General features: G+C 43.8%; 1 protein-coding gene across 1 annotated transcript in view; it reads right to left on the bottom strand.

The window, feature by feature from the left end:
- Nucleotides 1-3,921: 3,921 nt before the first annotated feature.
- The window catches only part of LOC138365889 (uncharacterized), a 62,218-nt gene continuing 45,600 nt past the window's right edge, over nucleotides 3,922-20,539 (bottom strand). The window contains exons 2-3 of the mRNA XM_069326597.1: nucleotides 12,408-12,680; nucleotides 3,922-4,423 (exon numbers count right to left, since the gene is read on the bottom strand). Coding sequence (XP_069182698.1) covers nucleotides 3,959-4,423; nucleotides 12,408-12,680 — 738 coding nt within the window. The 3' untranslated portion in view covers nucleotides 3,922-3,958. The remainder of the gene's footprint in view (nucleotides 4,424-12,407; nucleotides 12,681-20,539) is intronic.

Genomic DNA, 20,539 nt, shown 5'->3' with positions numbered 1-20,539 from the left:
AATGAATATTGTCCTAACTGCCTGGAACTGGTGGGGAGGCAGGAGTGTTAAGCCCTTTTCCTCGAGTGCAGTGGTCGTTGTCGTGGTGCAATCCGCTCTCACACAAGACAGCACATATATGACTAAATGCTTAAAGTCAATATGTTGAATGTGAATTAGTACATATGTGGTATATACCAAGTTACATTTTCTCCAAGGCCCACACTCTTCCTCACGTACCAATTTACGTCTCACAGTACCCGTCCATCGCCGTGGACAGCAGAATAGTCGTGATTGGTTCAATTATAATGAAAATTGTAGTTTCAGGTCCCACATGGGTTGTGAAATTTACCTGCTATTGTCCATGCTCTTAGAATATTACAGATCAGCTACATCCTATTGAAGGCTCGTAGTTTTGTTTTAAGAAATATTAGTTGTTCTTAGTAAATTATAATAAGCACTATAAATTATTACATAGAATAATAGTGCTTCACCAATCAACTTCATATACACTAGTTTGTGCTTTAAAAATCTTTAAAGAATGTATTGTAGGAACGTTAATAGAAAACGGTATTACGTTGGAATGCCTAAAGGGTAAACTATTTCAAACAGGATAGTATAATGTCTACTACCTACTGTACTCACCTAATTGTACTCACCTAATTGTGCTTGCGGGGGTTGAGCTCTGGCTCTTTGGTCCCGCCTCTCAACCGTCAATCAACTGGTGTACAGATTCCTGAGCCTATTGGGCTCTATCATATCTACATTTGAAACTGTGAATGGAGTCAGCCTCCACCACATCACTTCCTAATGCATTCCATTTGCTAACTACTCTGACACTGAAAAAGTTCTTTCTAACGTCTCTGTGGCTCATTTGGGTACTCAGCTTCCACCTGTGTCCCCTTGTTCGCGTCCCACCAGTGTTGAAAAGTTCGTCCTTGTTTACCCGGTCGATTCCCCTGAGGATTTTGTAGGTTGTGATCATGTCCCCCCTTACTCTTCTGTCTTCCAGTGTTGTGAGGTGCATTTCCCGCAGCCTTTCCTCATAACTCATGCCTCTTAGTTCTGGGACTAGTCTAGTAGCATACCTTTGGACTTTTTCCAGCTTCGTCTTGTGCTTGACAAGGTACGGGCTCCATGCTGGGGCCGCATACTCCAGGATTGGTCTTACATATGTGGTGTACAAGATTCTGAATGATTCCTTACACAGGTTCCTGAACGCCGTTCTGATGTTAGCCAGCCTCGCATATGCCGCAGACGTTATTCTCTTTATGTGGGCTTCAGGAGACAGGTTTGGTGTGATATCAACTCCTAGATCTTTCTCTCTGTCTGTTTCATTAAGTACTTCATCTCCTATTCTGTATCCTGTGCCTGGCCTCCTGTTTCCACTGCCTAGTTTCATTACTTTGCATTTACTCGGGTTGAACTTCAACAGCCATTTGTTGGACCATTCACTCAGTCTATCCAGGTCATCTTGTAGCCTCCTACTATCATCCTCTGTTTCAATCCTCCTCATAATTTTTGCATCGTCGGCAAACATTGAGAGGAACGAATCTATACCCTCTGGGAGATCATTTACATATACCAGAAACAGTATAGGTCCAAGGACTGACCCCTGCGGGACTCCACTTGTGACGTCTCGCCAATCTGAGACCTCACCCCTCACACAGACTCGTTGTCTCCTGTTGCTTAGGTATTCCTCTATCCACCGGAGTACCTTCCCTCTCACTCCAGCCTGCATCTCCAACTTTCGCACTAGCCTCTTGTGTGGCACTGTATCAAAGGCTTTCTGACAATCCAAAAATATGCAGTCTGCCCACCCTTCTCTTTCTTGCCTTATTTTTGTTGCCTGGTCGTAGAATTCAAGTAACCCTGTGAGGCAGGACCTGCCATCCCTGAACCCATGTTGATGCTGTGTTACAAAGTTCCTTCGCTCCAGATGCTCCACTAGTTTTTTTCGCACAATCTTCTCCATCAGCTTGCATGGTATGCAGGTTAGGGACACTGGCCTGTAGTTCAGTGCCTCCTGTCTATCCCCTTTCTTGTATATCGGGACTACGTTAGCTGCTTTCCAAGTATCTGGCAGTTCCCCTGTTGCCAGTGATTTGTTATACACTATGGAGAGTGGTAGGCTCAGTTCTCTTGCTCCTTCCTTTAGAACCCAAGGGGAGATTCCATCTGGGCCTATAGCCTTCGTCACGTCCAACTCTAGTAAACACTTCCTTACTTCCCCACTGGTAATCTCAAACTCTTCCAGTGGTTCCTGGTTAGCTATTCCCTCACTTACCTCTGGAATTTCTCCTTGTTCTAAGGTGAAGACCTCCTGGAATTTCTTATTCAATTCCTCACACACTTCCTTGTCATTTGTAGTGAATCCTTCCGCCCCTATCCTTAATCTCATAACCTGTTCCTTTACTGTTGTTTTTCTCCTAATGTGGTGTAGGATAAGTATAAGGTCTACTACCGCCTGTTAGGTGGGTAAGGGGTCCATAACACTTGCAGGATGGGTCTGGGCCCAATACCTACCCGTAGGATAGGTATGGGGTCCATTACCGGCTACTGGATGGGTATATGGTCCACTACCACACACACGATAAATAAAATAAATAAATAAATAAATGTTTATTTAGGTAAGGTACATACATAAAGACATTTTACAGTTTGTTGGATTAATAAATAGAGCTAGTACATACAATGCCTAAAGCCACTATTATGCAAAGCGTTTCGGGCAGGAAAAACATTAATGACTAAAGCTTAATACTATAAATAAATAATAATAAATAAATAAATGTTTATTTAGGTAAGGTACATACATACAAGAAATGTTTACAAAGATTGGTTGACTTATAGGTAGAGCTAGTACATACAATGCCTAAAGCCACTATTACGCAAAGCGTTTCGGGCAGGAAAAACTTTTTCTGATCAGGGGAAGGAAGACACCAACACATGGGGGCGTAAAATTTATTACAGGATAAATAATTCTGCAGAAGTAAAACAGGCTTCTAAGTAGGTCTTAACAAATGTATAACATAGCCGTGGCTAACTCAAAGTACACGAAACATCTTAAAATTGTACACCCGCTCGCTCTCACTCCCTCTCCCGACCCGGTCCACGATCCACGAAGCGCCCACCCTCCTCCCCCTTTCTGCTGGCTGCCAGTTTTCCCGGTCATGACTACGTCAGTCGTTGTTCCTCACGTCTTTTCTCCCGTTTCTCTGGTGGGGTGGGGGGTGCAGCGCCCGTCCCCAAGTGTTCCGCTGTCCGCAGCTACTACTTTGACTTTACAGCCATTCTACTAGTAAGCCCTACCTTATGTCAGGTAATTCCTTCTTCCTTGGCGGCTCGGCCTCTGGCCTGGGGTTATTTTCTTCTCCAAATACATATCAGGCTTTCCCAGTCACTATGTATTTTTCCGCCGCCTGATTATTCTCCAGCTAGGGTTTCCCTTATGTTATGTTGTTCACTTTGGTGTCCTGACTTATACTTAGAATTAGATTTGTTCCATTCGCCTCACTGCTAATTCTAGACAATAGGACATTAGGTTTCTGCAGAGTTTGTTACTAGGCTATAAGATTGCGTTATTTTACTACTAGAATTAGCAGTGAGGCGAATGGAACAAATCTAATTCTAAGTATAACAGGACACCAAAGTGAACAACATAACATAAGGGAAACCCTAGCTGGAGAATAATCAGGCGGCGGAAAAATACATAGTGACTGGGAAAGCCTGATATGATATGTATTTGGAGAAGAAAATAACCCCAGGCCAGAGGCCGAGCCGCCAAGGAAGAAGGAATTACCTGACATAAGGTAGGGCTTACTAGTAGAATGGCTGTAAAGTCAAAGTAGTAGCTGCGGACAGCGGAACACTTGGGGACGGGCGCTGCACCCCCACCCCGCAGGCCAACAGGCCGGACCCCCCCCCCCCCGAAGGGCGAGTGCCCACTGGCCGCGAGGGAAACCTCAGGGTGGCAGAGCAACTACGCTACCGAACTAGGAAGGAAGGAGGACAGACTGGAGGAGCTCGCACGTCGCCTCGACTTATGCCCCCTGGACCTGGCCCGTGGGCGACGGTCGGTGAAGGTGGGGGGCAGGGCGGCTGTAGCAGCCGCGGCAGGGTCGACCTCGGTGGTTCCCATGCCCAGAAGGCTTGTGACATGAGAGGGCCCCCGAGCCTGCGCGATGGGCGCCTGCAGCGTCGTCCAATCGTCGGCCGAAAGAGGTGGAGGCTGCGACGCTGTGCCAGCAGGGGGCCTCTGGGAAGTGTGGTCGCCGTCCACATCAGAGCCGCCCGAGGAGGCCCCCGAGGAGGGGGAGGCGAAGCGGGCGGGTTTCGTCCTGGCCCAGGCCGGCTGCGTCCTCACACCACTGCGCTGTTGTCCTCGCACGACGTCGCCCGAGCCCTCTTCCGTGTTGCAGTTGCTGCGTGATCCGGCTTCTCGCCACTGCGGAAAATGAAAAAGTAAGCATCGGTAGGTCTAACGGGAAATAAACAGGCAGGGAGACCCAGCTGCCGCACCGGCAACCGTCACATACACAAGTAGACAAAAGCGAAGGTAAAGTTAAGTGTCCATAGTGAATGAGGATGTCGGACATAGCTAAAGCTATCGTAATAAAAGCTGAGCGGTTAAAATAGATTAAGAGAGTAATATTCATGTATAGATTGAACAGTATTATTCAAAGTTTGGTTATAATAAGACCGTATCATTCATTGTATAGTTTGTTTATATTAAGACAGTATTATTCGTGGTATAGTTTGGAAGAATTGAACAATAATAATCTCAAAAGTGAAAAGCAAAATTATTTGTGTATCCCACTAGAAAAGGACACTGCTTTAACACTGCAACAGTGTTATTAAGTAAATACCGGGCATAACTGAAGCTGGACTATGTAACAAATTAATTTTAGAAACTTAAATAAACAATAAATAACATAGCGAGGCCAAAACAGCAAGGGAGGCATGAGGCTTAAGCAGTGCTAGAAAACAGAATAAATAGCGGAGTAAATACAAGACAAACTGAAACTGACAAGTAAATAGCTTAAGACCGCATTATAATATACTTGTATTTAAGCTGGACAAATAAAAGATATAATATACTTGTGTTTAAGCTGAACAAATAAAGAGTAAACAGTGATAATCATGGATAATTTGGGTAGATTTGTAACGGTTCTATTGTTACGTAAAGTATGGTGACAAATAAACACAGATACTAAGATACTATATATATATTTGGTCGAATATACAGAAGTACACAGGTGATACGTTGGTGTGAGTTGAGCGTACTGAGCGTTGGTACAGTATCTCGCAAGTGTCTGCTCTAGACCACACTTGAAAGTAGACTCTGGTTAATGTTTGCTATTGCTGCTTATATGCCCGGGCAACGCCTCACCTCATTCATCTCCAAAGGTTGACAGGAATATTAACAAAGCATTTGGAGCGAGTATATTATTGGGATAATCTACTCGCTACAGATTAAAGCAGGACTACAAGGTATAGGATAGTTAGGTTAAGCAGTAATATATGCATGGTATAGTTTGGATAGTTTAAAACTGTAATGTTCATGGGATAGATTGGTTAATTAAACAGTACTTATTCATGGAATAGTTGGTCTAGATTAAAACAATAATAGTCTCAAAAGTGAAAACAAAATTATTTGCGTATCCCACAGCAATGGACACTGCCTTAACGCTGCAACAGGATTAGTAAGTAAATACAAGGCATAACTGAAAGCTGAACAAAGTAATAAATTAATTTAGGGAAACTTAAATAAATGATAACATGGCGTAGCTCACCCAAGCCGACAGACCTCTCTACGGCATGCGCCTACCCTGGAGGAGTAGAACAGAACAGTGAGAACGGGAGGGGAATATTATATTCTAATAATAGAATAAGACCGTAATATAATGTACTTGCATATAAGCTGAACAAATAAAAGAAAGTGGTAATCATGGGGAGATTTGGTAGCTTAAAGCGGGATTAATCAAGGGATAGGATGGTAAGTTAAACAGTAATGTGCATGGTATGGTTGGATAGCGTAAAACTGTAATGTTCAAGGGATGGAATGGTTATTAAAACAGTACTAATCAAGGGAGAATGGCTAGCCTAGCAATAATATTCTCAAAAGTGAACCAAAATTAGTTGAGTATCCCACACAATGGACACTGCATTAACGCTGCAAGAGGAATAGTAAGTAAATACAAGGCATAACTGTAAGCTGAACAATGCAATAAATTAATTTAGAAACTTAAATAAGAGATAATAACATAACATAGCCCACCCAAGCGGACAGACCGCCCGACGGCATGCGCCTGCGCTGGAGTAGGACAGGACAGGGAAACAGGAGGGAACGTGTACGTGCAGGAACAACAGGCGGCTACACCGAGTGGACGAGACGTCATGGAACAAACGGGCCGGTCTACGCCGGTCAGGCCAAACTGCTGGGGCGAACATAACGTGGGACACCGGGGCCAGCAAACACCTGGGGACGAACAAACCGGGATACACCGGCCAGCCCAAACGACTGGGTACGAACAAGCCGGGATACACCGGCCATCCCAGACGACTGGATACGAACAAGCCGGGCTACACCGGCCAGACTGAACATCTGTGTACGAGCAAGCAGGGCTGCGCCAGCCAGACAAACAGCTGAGACGAACAAGCTGGGCTACACCAGCCAGACAAACGACTGGGGCCAACAAGCGAGGCTACATCAGCCAGACAAACAAGCTGGGCTTCAACAGCCAGACAACCGACTGACTGGCTGACAACCGGAGAGGAAGTGAGAGCGAGACCTGACTTCTCGCGCTTTTTATGCCACCCAGGCTGGCCGCACCGCGCCTTGCGGAACGCGATGCGCAAATGTCTCTTCCTTCCCCATCAGAAACTCCACCGCCTTTCGTTCAAAAGGCAGTGGCCATAAATGACAAGCTTAATACTAATTGAGCATAAAGAGTAGAATGAAAACAAGAAATGAAAACATAGCTGAAAAAGCAGCACAAATACAATTTTTCTGATCAGGGGAAGGAAGACACCAAGCCTTGGGGGCGTAATTTTATTGACATGATAAATAATTCTGCAGAAGTAAAACAGGCTTTTAAATAGGACTTAACAAATGTATAACATAGCCGTGGCTAACGCAAAGTACACGAAACATCTTAAATTGTACACCCGTAGTAAAACGTAATCTTATAGCCTAGTAACAAACTCTGCAGAAACCTAATGTCCTAATGTCTAGAATTAGCAGTGAGGCGAATGTAACAAATCTAATACTAAGTATAACAGGACACCAAAGTGAACAACATAACATAAGGGAAACCCTAGCTGGAGAATAATCAGGCGGCAGAAAACATATTTATTTTATTTATTTATGCATATACAAGAATGTACATAAGGAATGTGAGGATACAATTATGGTAATTACAGTCTTGTAAAGCCACTAGCACGCGCAGCGTTTCGGGCAGGTCCTTAATCTAAGAAAATTTTAAGGAGGTAAATACTTGCAAAATTTATAGACAAAAAAATGATAACAGATTACATGGAATGAAAAAAAAAAGATGAGAGAAAATTATAGGTACAGTATATTAAAGCACATAGGTAGCTATGATTGATTGCAATGACAGCTTAAAATGGTAGTTGACAACAAATTGGTAGGCACAATACAGCAGAAACAATATAAGATTGATTGCAATGACAGCTTGAATGGTAGTTGACAAAAATTGGTAGTCACAATACAGCATATGGCTAGCACATAAAAGAAGACAGCAATGAACACAATGATAAGGTTGTTTGATATTACATAAAAATTAGGAGATTGGGTACCACTAGGTACAGAGCAAAACTGCTCTGTTTTAGCAGATTTTATTGACATGATAAAATGATCTTAGTGACTGGGAAAGCCTGATATGTATTTGGAGAAGAAAATAACCCCAGGCCAGAGGCCGAGCCGCCAAGGAAGGAATTACCTGACAAGGTAGGGCTTACTAGTAGAATGTCTGTAAAGTTAAAGTAGTAGCTGCGGACAGCGGAACACTTGGGGACGGGCGCTGCACCCCCACCCCGCAGGCCAGCAGGCCGGACCCCCCCCCCCGAAGGGCGAGTGCCCGCTGGCCGCGAGGGAAACCTCAGGGAGGCAGAGCAACTACGCTACAAAACTAGGAAGGAAGGAGGACAAACTGGAGGATCTCGCACATCGCCTCGACTTATGCCCCCTGGCCTTGGCCCGTGGGCGACGGTCGGTGAAGGTGGGGGGCAGGGGCGGCTGTAGCAGCCGCGGCAGGGTCTGCCTCGGTGGTTCCCATGCCCTGAAGGCTTGTGACATGAGAGGGCCCCCGAGCCTGCGCGATGGGCGCCTGCAGCGTCGTCCAATCGTCGGCCGAAAAAGGTGGAGGCTGCGACGCTGTGCCACCCGCCGCTTTGCCGGCAGTGGCCTCTGGGAAGTGTGGTCGCCGTGCACATCAGAGCCGCCCGAGGAGGCCCCCGAGGGGGGGGGGAGGCGAAGGGAAGGCCGGCTGCGTCCTCACCCCACTGCGCTGTTGTCCTCACGCGACGTCGCCCGAGCCCTCTTCCGTGTTGCAGTTGCTGCGTGATCCGGCTTCTCGCTACTGCGGAAAATGAAAAAGTAAGCATCGACAGGTCTAACGGGGGAAAACAGGCAGGGAGACCCAGCTGCCGCACCGGCAACCGTCACATACACAAGTAGACAAAAGCAAGGTAAAGTTAAGTGTCCATAGTGATTGAGAATACCGGACATAGCCAATGCTATCGTAATAAAACCAATGTAATAAACTCTGAGCAGTTAAAATAGATTAAGAGAGTAATATTCATGTATAGATTGAACAGTAATATTCATGGTATAGTTTGGTTATAATAAGACCGTATCATTCATTGTATAGTTTGTTTATATTAAGACAGTATTAATCGTGGTATAGTATAGAAAAATTCAAACAATAATAATCTCAAAAGTAAAAACAAAATTAATTGAGTATCCCACTAGAAATGTACACTGCTTTAACACTGCAACAGTGTTATTAAGTAAATACCGGGCATAACTGAAGCTGGACTATGTAACAAATTAATCTTAGAAACTTAAATAATATAAATAACATAGCGAGGCCAAAACAGTAAGAAAGGCATAAGGCGTAAGCAGTGCTAGAAACAGAGAATAAATAGCGGAGTAAATACAAGACAAACTGAAACTGAACAAGTAAATAGCTTAAGACCGTATTATAATATACTTGTATTTAAGCTGAACAAATAAAAGATATAATATACTTGTATTTAAGCTGAACAAATAAAAGAGTAAACAGTGATAATCATGGATAATTTGGGTAGATTAAAGCAGGACTATACAAGGTATAGGATGGTTAGGTTGAACAGTAATATATGCATGGTATAGTTTGGATAGATTAAAATTGTAAAGTTCATGGGATAGATTGGTTAATTAAACAGTACTTATTCATGGAATAGATGGTCTAGAGTAAACCAATAATAGTCTCAAAAGTGAAAACAAAATTATTTGCGTATCCCACAGCAATGGACACTGCCTTAACGCTGCAACAGGATTAGTAAGTAAATACAAGGCATAACTGAAAGCTCTACAAAGTAATAAATTAATTTAGGGAAACTTAAATAAATGATAACATGGCGTAGCTCACCCAAGCCGACAGACCTCTCTACGGCATGCGCCTACCCTGGAGGAGTAGAACAGAACAGTGAGAACGGGAGGGGAATATTATATTCTAATAATAGAATAAGACCGTAATATAATGTACTTGCATATAAGCTGAACAAATAAAAGAAAGTGGTAATCATGGGGAGATTTGGTAGCTTAAAGCGGGATTAATCAAGGGATAGGATGGTAGGTTAAGCAGTAATGTGCTTGGTATGGTTGGATAGCGTAAAACTGTAATGTTCAAGGGATGGAATGGTTATTAAAACAGTATTAATCAAGGGAGAATGGCTAGCCTAGCAATAATATTCTCAAAAGTGAAACAAAATTAGTTGAGTATCCCACAGCAATGGACACTGCATTAACGCTGCTAGAGGAATAGTAAGTAAATACAAGGCATAACTGTAAGCTGAACAATGCAATAATTAATTTAGAAACTTAAATAAAAGATAATAACATAACATAGCCCACCCAAGCGGACAGACCGCCCGACGGCATGCGCCTGCGCTGGAGGACAGGACAGGGAAACAGGAGGGAACGTGTACGTGCAGGAACAACAGGCGGCTACCGAGTGGACGAGACGTCAAGGTACAAACGGGCCGGTCTACCCCGACCAGGCCAAACGGCTGGGGCGAACATAACGTGGGACACCGGGGCCAGCAAACACCTGGGGACGAACAAACCGGGGTACACCGGCCAGCCCAAACGACTGGGTACGAACAAGCCGGGATACACCGGCCATCCCAGACGACTGGGTACGAACAGATCGGGCTACACCGGCCAGACTGAACATCCGTGTACGAACAAGCCGGGCTCCACCGGCCAGACAAAACATCTGTGACGAGCAAGCAGGGCTGCGCCAGCCAGACAAACAACTGAGACGAACAAGCTGGGCTACACCAGCCAGGCAAACGAACTGGGACAAACAAGCTGAGCTACACCGACCGGACAAACAACTGGGACGAACACGCTGGGCTTCAACAGCCAGACAAACGACTGGGAAGAACAAGCTGGGTTACACCAGCCAGGCAAACAACTGGGACGAACAGACTGGCTTCAACAGCCAGACGAACGACTGGGACGAACAAGCAGGCTAAACCAGCCAGACAAACGTCTGGGACGAACGAACTGGGCTACACCCGCCAGACAAACGTCTGGGACGAACGAGCTGGGCTACACGAGCCAGACAAACGTCTGGGCGAACGAGCTGGGCTACACCAGCCAGACAAACGTCTGGGCGAACGAGCTGGGCTACACCAGCCAGACAAACGTCTGGGGCGAACAAGCTGGGCTACACCAGCCAGACAAACGTCTGGGACGAACGAGCTGGGCTACACCAGCCAGACAAACGTCTGGGGCGAATCGAGCTGGGCTACACCAGCCAGACAAACGTCTGGGGCGAATCGAGCTGGGCTACACCAGCCAGACAAACGTCTGGGCGAACGAGCTGGGCTACACCAGCCAGACAAACGTCTGGGCAAACGAGCTGGGCTACACCAGCCAGACAAACGTCTGGGGCGAACAAGCTGGCCTACTCCGGCCAGACAACAACTGGGACGAACAAGCTGGGCTACACCAAGCGGCCAAACGTCTAGGGACGAACAGGCTGGGCTACACCAGCCAGACGTCTAGTACGAACAAGCTGGGCTACACCAGCCAGACAAACGTCTAGGACGAACAGGCTGGGTTACACCAGCCAGACAAACTACAGGGACAAACAGGCTGTGCTACACCAGCCAGACTAACGTCTAGGAACGAACAGGCTGATCTACCCCAGCCAGGCAAAACGCCTAGATACGGACAAAACGAGCAACACCGGACGGACAAACAACTGGGACGAACAAGCAGGGCATCACCGTCCAGACAAACATCAGAAGAACATGCCGGACGACACCGGCTGACGCAAGTCAGCCAATAACAAGAAAGTGTTGGGCCTACCCACCGGGGCACTGCCGCCACAAGGGCGTCTCCTGCCCGAGGGCGAAAAGGGAGAAGGACAGGAAGGAAGCGAACACAGCCCAAGGCAAGCGCTCCTGGAGCTCCATGCCACGTGGGTGATGCCGTCCTTGGCATGGGCCCCTAGGGTCGGGCCCTAGGGACAAAGACAACTAAAAACCCGGCCAGGAGGCGTCGCCACCAGGGTGACGCCAGGACGCTCGCAGGGAGCCTGGCCGGTCACGCACGTCCAAGCGCATCACGAACCCTGGCCCCTAGGGCCAGCCAAGAGGGCGCAACAAACCAGGTTCCGGGGAAAACGCCTGGGACGGGAAAGGAAACGAAGGGCATCCTTGGGGCGAGTGCTTCACCGAGCTCCAAGCCACGTGGGCGCCGCCTACCGGGCTTGGGCCCCAGGGCTCAGAACCCCGGGAACCGCCGCGTGGCGTCGCCACAGAGGGCGATGCCAGACCACAGAAGGAGCCTGGCCGCGCACGCACGGCCAGGCGCGGGCGAAACATGGCCCCTAGGGCAAGCCTAGGGGCACAGCAAACCGGGGAGGGCACACCTGGGACGAATGGTCCACCGAGCACGCAATAGGGCCGGGCCCCAGGGCACAGGACCACCGAAACCAGGCCACATGAAGTCGCCGCAGATAACCAGCGCACCAGTCCCGACCTGGAGGAACGCCACAACCCCAGGGAGGCAAGCAGGCGGAAGGCCCTAGGGAACTAGCTAAGCGGCACGAACGGGCCGCGAGGGACGGCGCAAACACACGCCAGCACTGGGGGTAGTCCTGACTAACTTGTACAGGAAACTCTCTTACCTTAGGGTTTGCTGGGTAGGGCAGGGGGCCCCTGCGGTACCGGCCTGGGATGTGGAAGGCCCCAAAGGATCGGAGAATATCAGTTGTGGGACCATAGTAGCGGAGAGGGAGCCCGATTGCTTGAGAAATCCCGTGTACACAGTAAATAAAACGTAGAAGTGGTAAGGGTACTGGCCCACGTGTCGATGAGGCGTGGTGCTGAGCGTGGAGCCGCTTCGTGAATCTTGGACCTGGTCGGGAGAGGGAGTGAGAGCGGGACCTGACTTCCCGCGCCTTTTATGCCACCCAGGCTGGCCGCACCACGCCTGCGGGACGCGATGCGCAATTGTCTCTTCCTTCCAATGGAATCAAGTCAGAGTGGGAAAATGTTGTAAGTGGAGTGCCTCAAGGCTCTGTCCTGGGACCTCTGTTGTTTATAATATATATAAATGATTTAGATTCAGGTTTGAGTAGCAACATTTGCAAATTTGCCGATGATACGAAAATCGGTAGGGAAATTAATTCGGAGGAGGACTCACTATCACTTCAAGTTGATCTAGATAGGGTGATCTAGATAGGTGATCTAGATAGGTAATGATGATAGAGTTACAAGATACGAGCTAGATGGTGTTGTGATTGCGAAGTCGGATTGCGAAAGGGATCTGGGAGTTATGATTAGTAAGAATTTAAAACAAAAGGATCAATGCATAAATGTTCGTAATAAGGCAAATCGGACACTTGGATTTATTAATCGCAGCGTTAGTAACAAGACACCTGGTGTGGTTCTCAAGCTATATCTTGCTCTAGTTAGGCCCCATTTAGATTATGCAGTTCAGTTTTGGTCGCCATATTATAGAATGGATATAAATTCACTTGAACGTGTCCAGCGTAGGATGACTAAGTTAATTCCCCAAATTAGAAATCTTTCATATGAAGAAAGATTAACAAAGCTTAAGTTGCATTCACTGGAAAGGCGAAGAGTTAGGGGTGACATGATAGAGGTTTACAAGTGGATGAATGGACATAACCGGGGGGATATTAATAGGGTATTAAAAGTATCAACACAGGACAGAACACGAAACAATGGGTATAAATTGGATAAGTTTAGATTTAGGAAAGACTTGGGTAAATACTGGTTCAGTAACAGGGTTGTTGATTTGTGGAACCAATTGCCGCGTAACATTGTGGAGGTGGGGTCCCTCGATTGTTTCAAGCACGGGTTGGACAAGTATATGAGTGGGATTGGGTGGTTATAGAATAGGAGCTGCCTCGTATGGGCCAATAGGCCTTCTGCAGTTACCTTTGTTCTTATGTTCTTCTTATGTTCCCCCGTCAGAAACTCCACCGCCTTTCGTCAAAAGGCAGTGGGCCATATGTCGACAAACAGCGCTCTTTAAAAAAAAACAGACATTGGTTGACAATAGAAGGGTAAGGTAGGTTACAGGGAATTTATTAGGTATAGCTTCGTTTTTATCTTAAACTGGTTGAGAGAGGTACAGTCTTTAACATGGTTGGGAAGGTCATTCCACATTCTGGGCCCCTTGATTTGTAGAGCATTTCTAGTTTGATTAAGTCGTACTCTAGGAATATCAAGACTGTATTTATTTCTGGTGTAGAGCTCATGGGTTCTGTTACAACCTTCTATGAAGCTTTTGAGATCAGGATTGGCATTATAGTTTAGCGTTTTATATATGTATAATACACATGAGAGAATGTGCAGTGACTTAATGTCTAACATATTCAGAGATTTGAGTAGGGGTACCGAGTGATGTCTGGGGCTAGAGTTGGATATTGTCCTAATAGCAGCTTTGTGTTGAGTAATTAGAGGACGTAAGTGATTTTGGGTAGTAGAGCCCCAAGCACAAATACCATAGTTGAGATATGGATAGATAAGGGAGTAATAGAGTTACCAGGGCAGGGCGTGGTACATAATATCTGATCTTAGAAAGAATGCCCACAGTTTTTGAAACTTTTTTTGATATATTTAGAATGTGTCCCTTTAGAATGTGATTATATTTACCCAACTCATTCATATACAGTATATGAATGAGTTTGCGTGGCTATAAATAGGAGCTGCCTCATATGGGCCAATAGGTCTTCTGCGGTCCCTGAGTTCATATAATCCACACATTTTTTTTTTTTTTTTTTTTTTTTTTTGAGATATATACAAGAGTTGTTACATTCTTGTACAGCCACTAGTACGCGTAGCGTTCGGGCAAGTCCTTAATCCTAAGGGTCCCTGGAATACGATTCCCTGCCGCGAAGAATCGTTTTTTCATCCAAGTACACATTTTACTGTTGTGTTAAACAGAGGCTACAGTTAAGGAATTGCGCCCAGTAAATCCTCCCCGGCCAGGATACGAACCCATGACTTAGCGCTCGCGGAACGCCAGGCGAGTGTCTTACCACTACACCACGGAGACTGCAACATTGTAGTACAGATTGTGCAGTACAGTACATTGTGAGACTGTGTGTACATTGTACACACATATTGTTGGGTCGGCCCCCAACCGCCCGGACAGCATGTACCAGCACATGTACGAACGAAAGGGTATGAATGTATAAAATTCTCAGTGAATTTTATACATAACAGGGAATAGTGAAGACAAAACAGGGAATAGTGAAGCAGAAGATTTTCTAGAATTAATTGACGATTGCTTTCTTACGCAACACATTAAGGAACCAACACGGGAAAATAATATTTTAGATTTAGTGTTAACTAACAGGGAAACGCAAATTAATGACATCGAAATAGGGAGTGAGCTAGGGAGCAGTGATCACAAAGAAATCAGATTTAGCATAGAATGGAATAGACCAGTAGGAGAAAATTCTGTTAAAGTGCCAGATTTTCGAAAAGCTGATTTTAATAGCCTAAGAAATTTTTTGGGTCAAATTGATTGGAAAGGCTTGGGTATGGGGTGTGGGCCGGTCTTGGAGCGAGACATGAACCCAGCGATAGGTGACTTAAATGGGGATTTCGATGTGGATTCAATATATAACTTATTTAAGAATATTCTAAACAAAGCACAGGAACGTAGTATACCATACAAATTGAATAGATCGTATACTAATGACCCAAAGTGGATAACAAAGAATTTGAAGAACCTTATAGGTAAAAAGAGAGCTTGGTACAAAAGGATTAAAAATGGGGAGGTCACTTTAGAACAGGAATTCGTACAACTGGTTAGAAATGTTAAAAAAGAGATAAGGAAAGCAAAAAGAAACTATGAAGTTCGCATAGCAGGGCAAGCAAAGACAAATCCTAAAGGGTTTTTTCAGTTATATCGTACTAAGACTAGGGAAAGGATAGGTCCATTAAAAACTGAGACAGGTCAAATAACAGATAGTGATGAAGAGATGAGTAGTATTTTTAATAAATATTTTGTATCTGTATTTACTAAAGAGGAACTTAACAATATGCCTTCAGCCGAACAAGTCTATGTGGGTGGGGACGAGGACAGGTTGACGAGTTTAGCAGTTACCAGGGAGGATGTTCTTAAACAAATAGTAAAACTCAAACCAAACAAATCCCCAGGGCCGGATGAAGTGTTTGCTAGGGTGCTTAAAGAATGCAAAGAGGAGCTTTGTGACCCACTGTCAACCATATTTAATAAATCAATAGAGTCAGGCAGAGTGCCAGAGTTTTGGAAAGTTGCTAATGTGATACCAGTTTTTAAGAAAGGAGATAGATCACTTGCGTCTAACTATCGACCAATTAGCCTAACGTCTATAGTGGGAAAGTTACTCGAATCTATAATAGCAAATAAAATTCGTCTTCATCTTGAAAAACATAAATTAATAATTGAGTCGCAACATGGTTTTATAAATGGCCGTTCATGTTTAACAAATTTGTTATCTTTTTATTCTAGCATTGTTGAGGCAGTTGATAGTGGTAAGGATTGCGATGTTGTATACCTTGACTTTAGCAAAGCTTTTGATACAGTGCCACATGAAAGACTGATTAAAAAAATAGAGTCTCATGGTATTGGGGGTGCTATATTAAGCTGGATTAGGGCATGGCTATACCAAAGGAAACAGAGAGTTAGTATAAATGGAATCAAATCAGAGTGGGAAAATGTTGTAAGTGGAGTGCCTCAAGGCTCTGTCCTGGGACCTCTGTTGTTTATAATATATATAAATGATTTAGATTCAGGTTTGAGTAGCAACATTTGCAAATTTGCCGATGATACGAAAATCGGTAGGGAAATTAATTCGGAGGAGGACTCACTATCACTTCAAGTTGATCTAGATAGGGTTTGGAAATGGTCAAAGGATTGGCAGATGCAGTTTAATGCTGATAAATGTAAAGTTCTGAGGTTAGGTAATGATGATAGAGTTACAAGATACGAGCTAGATGGTGTTGTGATTGCGAAGTCGGATTGCGAAAGGGATCTGGGAGTTATGATTAGTAAGAATTTAAAACAAAAGGATCAATGCATAAATGTTCGTAATAAGGCAAATCGGACACTTGGATTTATTAATCGCAGCGTTAGTAACAAGACACCTGGTGTGGTTCTCAAGCTATATCTTGCTCTAGTTAGGCCCCATTTAGATTATGCAGTTCAGTTTTGGTCGCCATATTATAGAATGGATATAAATTCACTTGAACGTGTCCAGCGTAGGATGACTAAGTTAATTCCCCAAATTAGAAATCTTTCATATGAAGAAAGATTAACAAAGCTTAAGTTGCATTCACTGGAAAGGCGAAGAGTTAGGGGTGACATGATAGAGGTTTACAAGTGGATGAATGGACATAACCGGGGGGATATTAATAGGGTATTAAAAGTATCAACACAGGACAGAACACGAAACAATGGATATAAATTGGATAAGTTTAGATTTAGGAAAGACTTGGGTAAATACTGGTTCAGTAACAGGGTTGTTGATTTGTGGAACCAATTGCCGCGTAACATTGTGGAGGTGGGGTCCCTCGATTGTTTCAAGCACGGGTTGGACAAGTATATGAGTGGGATTGGGTGGTTATAGAATAGGAGCTGCCTCGTATGGGCCAATAGGCCTTCTGCAGTTACCTTTGTTCTTATGTTCTTATGTTCTTATGTTCTTATGAACGAAGTTGTTATCCGAAACTGCAGTCGACGACTTGGGAGGAACAACAGCGAACACAAACCAGCGCATATACGAACGGAATGGTTTGTATGTACAAACTTCTCAGTGAACGAAGTTGTTTCTAGCCCGGTATCCGAAATTGCAGTATACGACTTGACCAGTCCCCGTGGTCCCGGGATGGGGTATGGTCGTTTCGGACACGAGACGATTCGACTGAGCTCGTGTTCAGTGACTCTCTATTACTCCCTCATCTATCCATATCTCAACTATGGTATTTGTGCTTGAGGTTCTACTACCCAAAATCATTTACGTCCTCTAATTACTCAACACAAAGCTGCTATTAGGACAATATCCAACTCTGGCCCCAGACATCACTCGGTACCCCTACTCAAATCTCTGAATATGTTAGATATTAAGTCACTGCACATTCTCTCATGTGTATTATACATATATAAAACGCTGAACTGCAATGCCAATCCTGATCTCAAAAGCTTCATAGAAGGTTGTAACAGAACCCATGAGCACCACACCAGAAATAAATACAGTTTTGATATTCCAAGAGTACGACTTAATCAAACTAGAAATGCTCTACAAATCAAGGGACCCAGAATGTGGAATGACCTTCCCAACCATGTTAAAGACTGTACCTCTCTCAACCAGTTTAAGATAAAAACGAAGCACTACCTAATTAACTCCCTGTAACCTACCTTACCCCTCTGTTGCCAACCCATGTATGTTTTTCTTAAAACAACGCTGTTTGTCTGTAATTGTCTGTAATAATTTGTAATTGTATTTGTACTGCTTTTTCAGCCATGTTCCCCCCTCTTTTGTCTCTATTTTTATTTGTTCTCAACACATTTTATTCTTTATACCCATTAGTATTAAGCTTTAGTCATTAATGTTTTTCCTGCCCGAAACACTTTGCGTAATAATGACTTTAGACATTGCATGTACTAGCTCTATCTGTTAATCCAACAAACTTTGTAAAATCTCTATGTATGTATGTACCTTACCTAAATAAACATTTATTTATTTATTTATTATTATAGTATTTACATTCTTGTAAAGCCACTAGTACGCGCAGCGTTTCGGGCAGGTCCTTAATCTAACAGATAATTTTAAGTAGGTAATTTCTATCAGAATTGATAAATGATAAAGATACATTGCAAGAGAAAAATGAGATGAGAGAGCTTAGTAAGTATATTAAAGCACATTGTTATATTAAAGCTCTGATTGATTACATTGACAGCTTGATTAGTAATTTGCCCGAAACGCATTGCGTAATAGTGGCTTTAGGCATTGTATGTACTAGCTCTATCTATATATCAATCCATTAATGTAACATCACTTGTATGTATATACCTTACCTGAATAAACATCTGAATCTGAATCTGAATTTAAAACAAGATTAATAGACACCATACAGCAGATTGACAGCAAATATAAGACAGCAATGATCACATTGATAAAGATGTTCAGATTGGGTACATAAAGATTGAGAGACTGGGTAGCAAAAGATACAGATAAACAAGATTTATTGACACCATACAACAGATTGGCAGCACATATAAGACAGCAATGATCACAATGGTAAAGATGTTCAGATTGGGTACATAAAGGTTGGGAGATTGGGTAGCAATAGATACAGTGCAATTTTAAGGCAGAAAGTGAAAAACTATGAAGATGAAATTAGGTACTTTTTAGTATTGATTTTGAATGATGTAAAAGTTGGACAGCTTTTCAATTCAGTAGGGAGTGAGTTCCATAAACTGGGTCCCTTTATTTGCATAGAGTGTTTACACAGATTAAGTTTAACTCTGGGAATATCAAAGAGATATTTATTTCTGGTGTGGTGATAATGGATCCTATTACATCTGTCCAGGAAGAGTTTCAGAGCAGGATTTGCATTTAAGAACAGGGTTTTGTAAATGTAGTTGACACAAGAGAATTTATGGAGTGAGATTATGTTTAGCATGTTTAGGAAGTTAAACAATGGGGCTGTGTGTTGTCTAAAAGCAGAATTTGATATTATTCTGATGGCAGATTTTTGCTGGGTGATGATGGACTTGAGGTGGTTTGCAGTGGTTGAACCCCATGCACAGATACCATAGTTGAGATAGGGATAGATTAGTGCATAATATAGAGAGATGAGAGCAGAGTTCGGAACATAATATCTGATTTTGGAGAGTATACCAACTGTTTTAGAGACTTTCTTAGTTATGTGTTGTATGTGGGTACTGAAGTTGAGTCTCTTGTCTAGGAATAGGCCAAGAAACTTTCCATCATTTTTATTGCTAATGTTTACATTGTCTATCTGAAGCTGAATTGCATTTGTAAATTTGCTTCCAAATAGGATGTAGTATGTCTTTTCAATGTTAAGTGTTAGTTTGTTGGTTGACATCCATAAGTGGACTTTTTTTAGTTCATTATTAACAACATTATTTAGTGTATGTGGGTTGGGGTTGGAGTAGATGAGGGTAGTATCATCAGCAAACAAAATAGGTTTCAGAATGTTAGAGACATTAGGCAGATCATTGATGTATATAAGAAATAGAAGAGGTCCCAAGATGCTGCCCTGTGGCACTCCAACAGTTATTGGTAGAATGGGAGATGTTATATAATTGATGGCTACACATTGGTGTCTATCACTAAGATAGGATTGGATATAGTCCAGTGCATGGCCTCGGATTCCATAATGATGGAGTTTACTTAAGAGGTAATCGTGATTAACATTATCAAAGGCCTTTCTCAGGTCAATGAAGAGTCCAATCGGAAACTCATTTTTGTCAAGGGCTGAGTAAATTATATCAAGGAGACTAATAATTGCATCGTTGGTACTCTTTTGAGAGCGGAAGCCAAACTGACAGGGGCTAAGAATGTCGAATTTTACGAGATAGTAGTAGAGCTGTTTGTAGATAATTTTTTCAAATATTTTTGATAGTATGGGTAGGTTCGATATTGGTCTAAAGTTGTTTATGTCTGACGGATTACCTCCTTTATGAACTGGCGTTACTCTTGTTTTTTTAAGGATATCAGGGAAGGTATGACACTCAAGGGATTTGTTGAACAGCAGAGCTATAGGTGGT

This window comes from Procambarus clarkii, chromosome 18 (genome assembly GCF_040958095.1).
Source record: "Procambarus clarkii isolate CNS0578487 chromosome 18, FALCON_Pclarkii_2.0, whole genome shotgun sequence".
NCBI lineage: Eukaryota > Metazoa > Arthropoda > Malacostraca > Decapoda > Cambaridae > Procambarus > Procambarus clarkii.
This window is presented reverse-complemented; position numbering and strand designations above follow the sequence as displayed.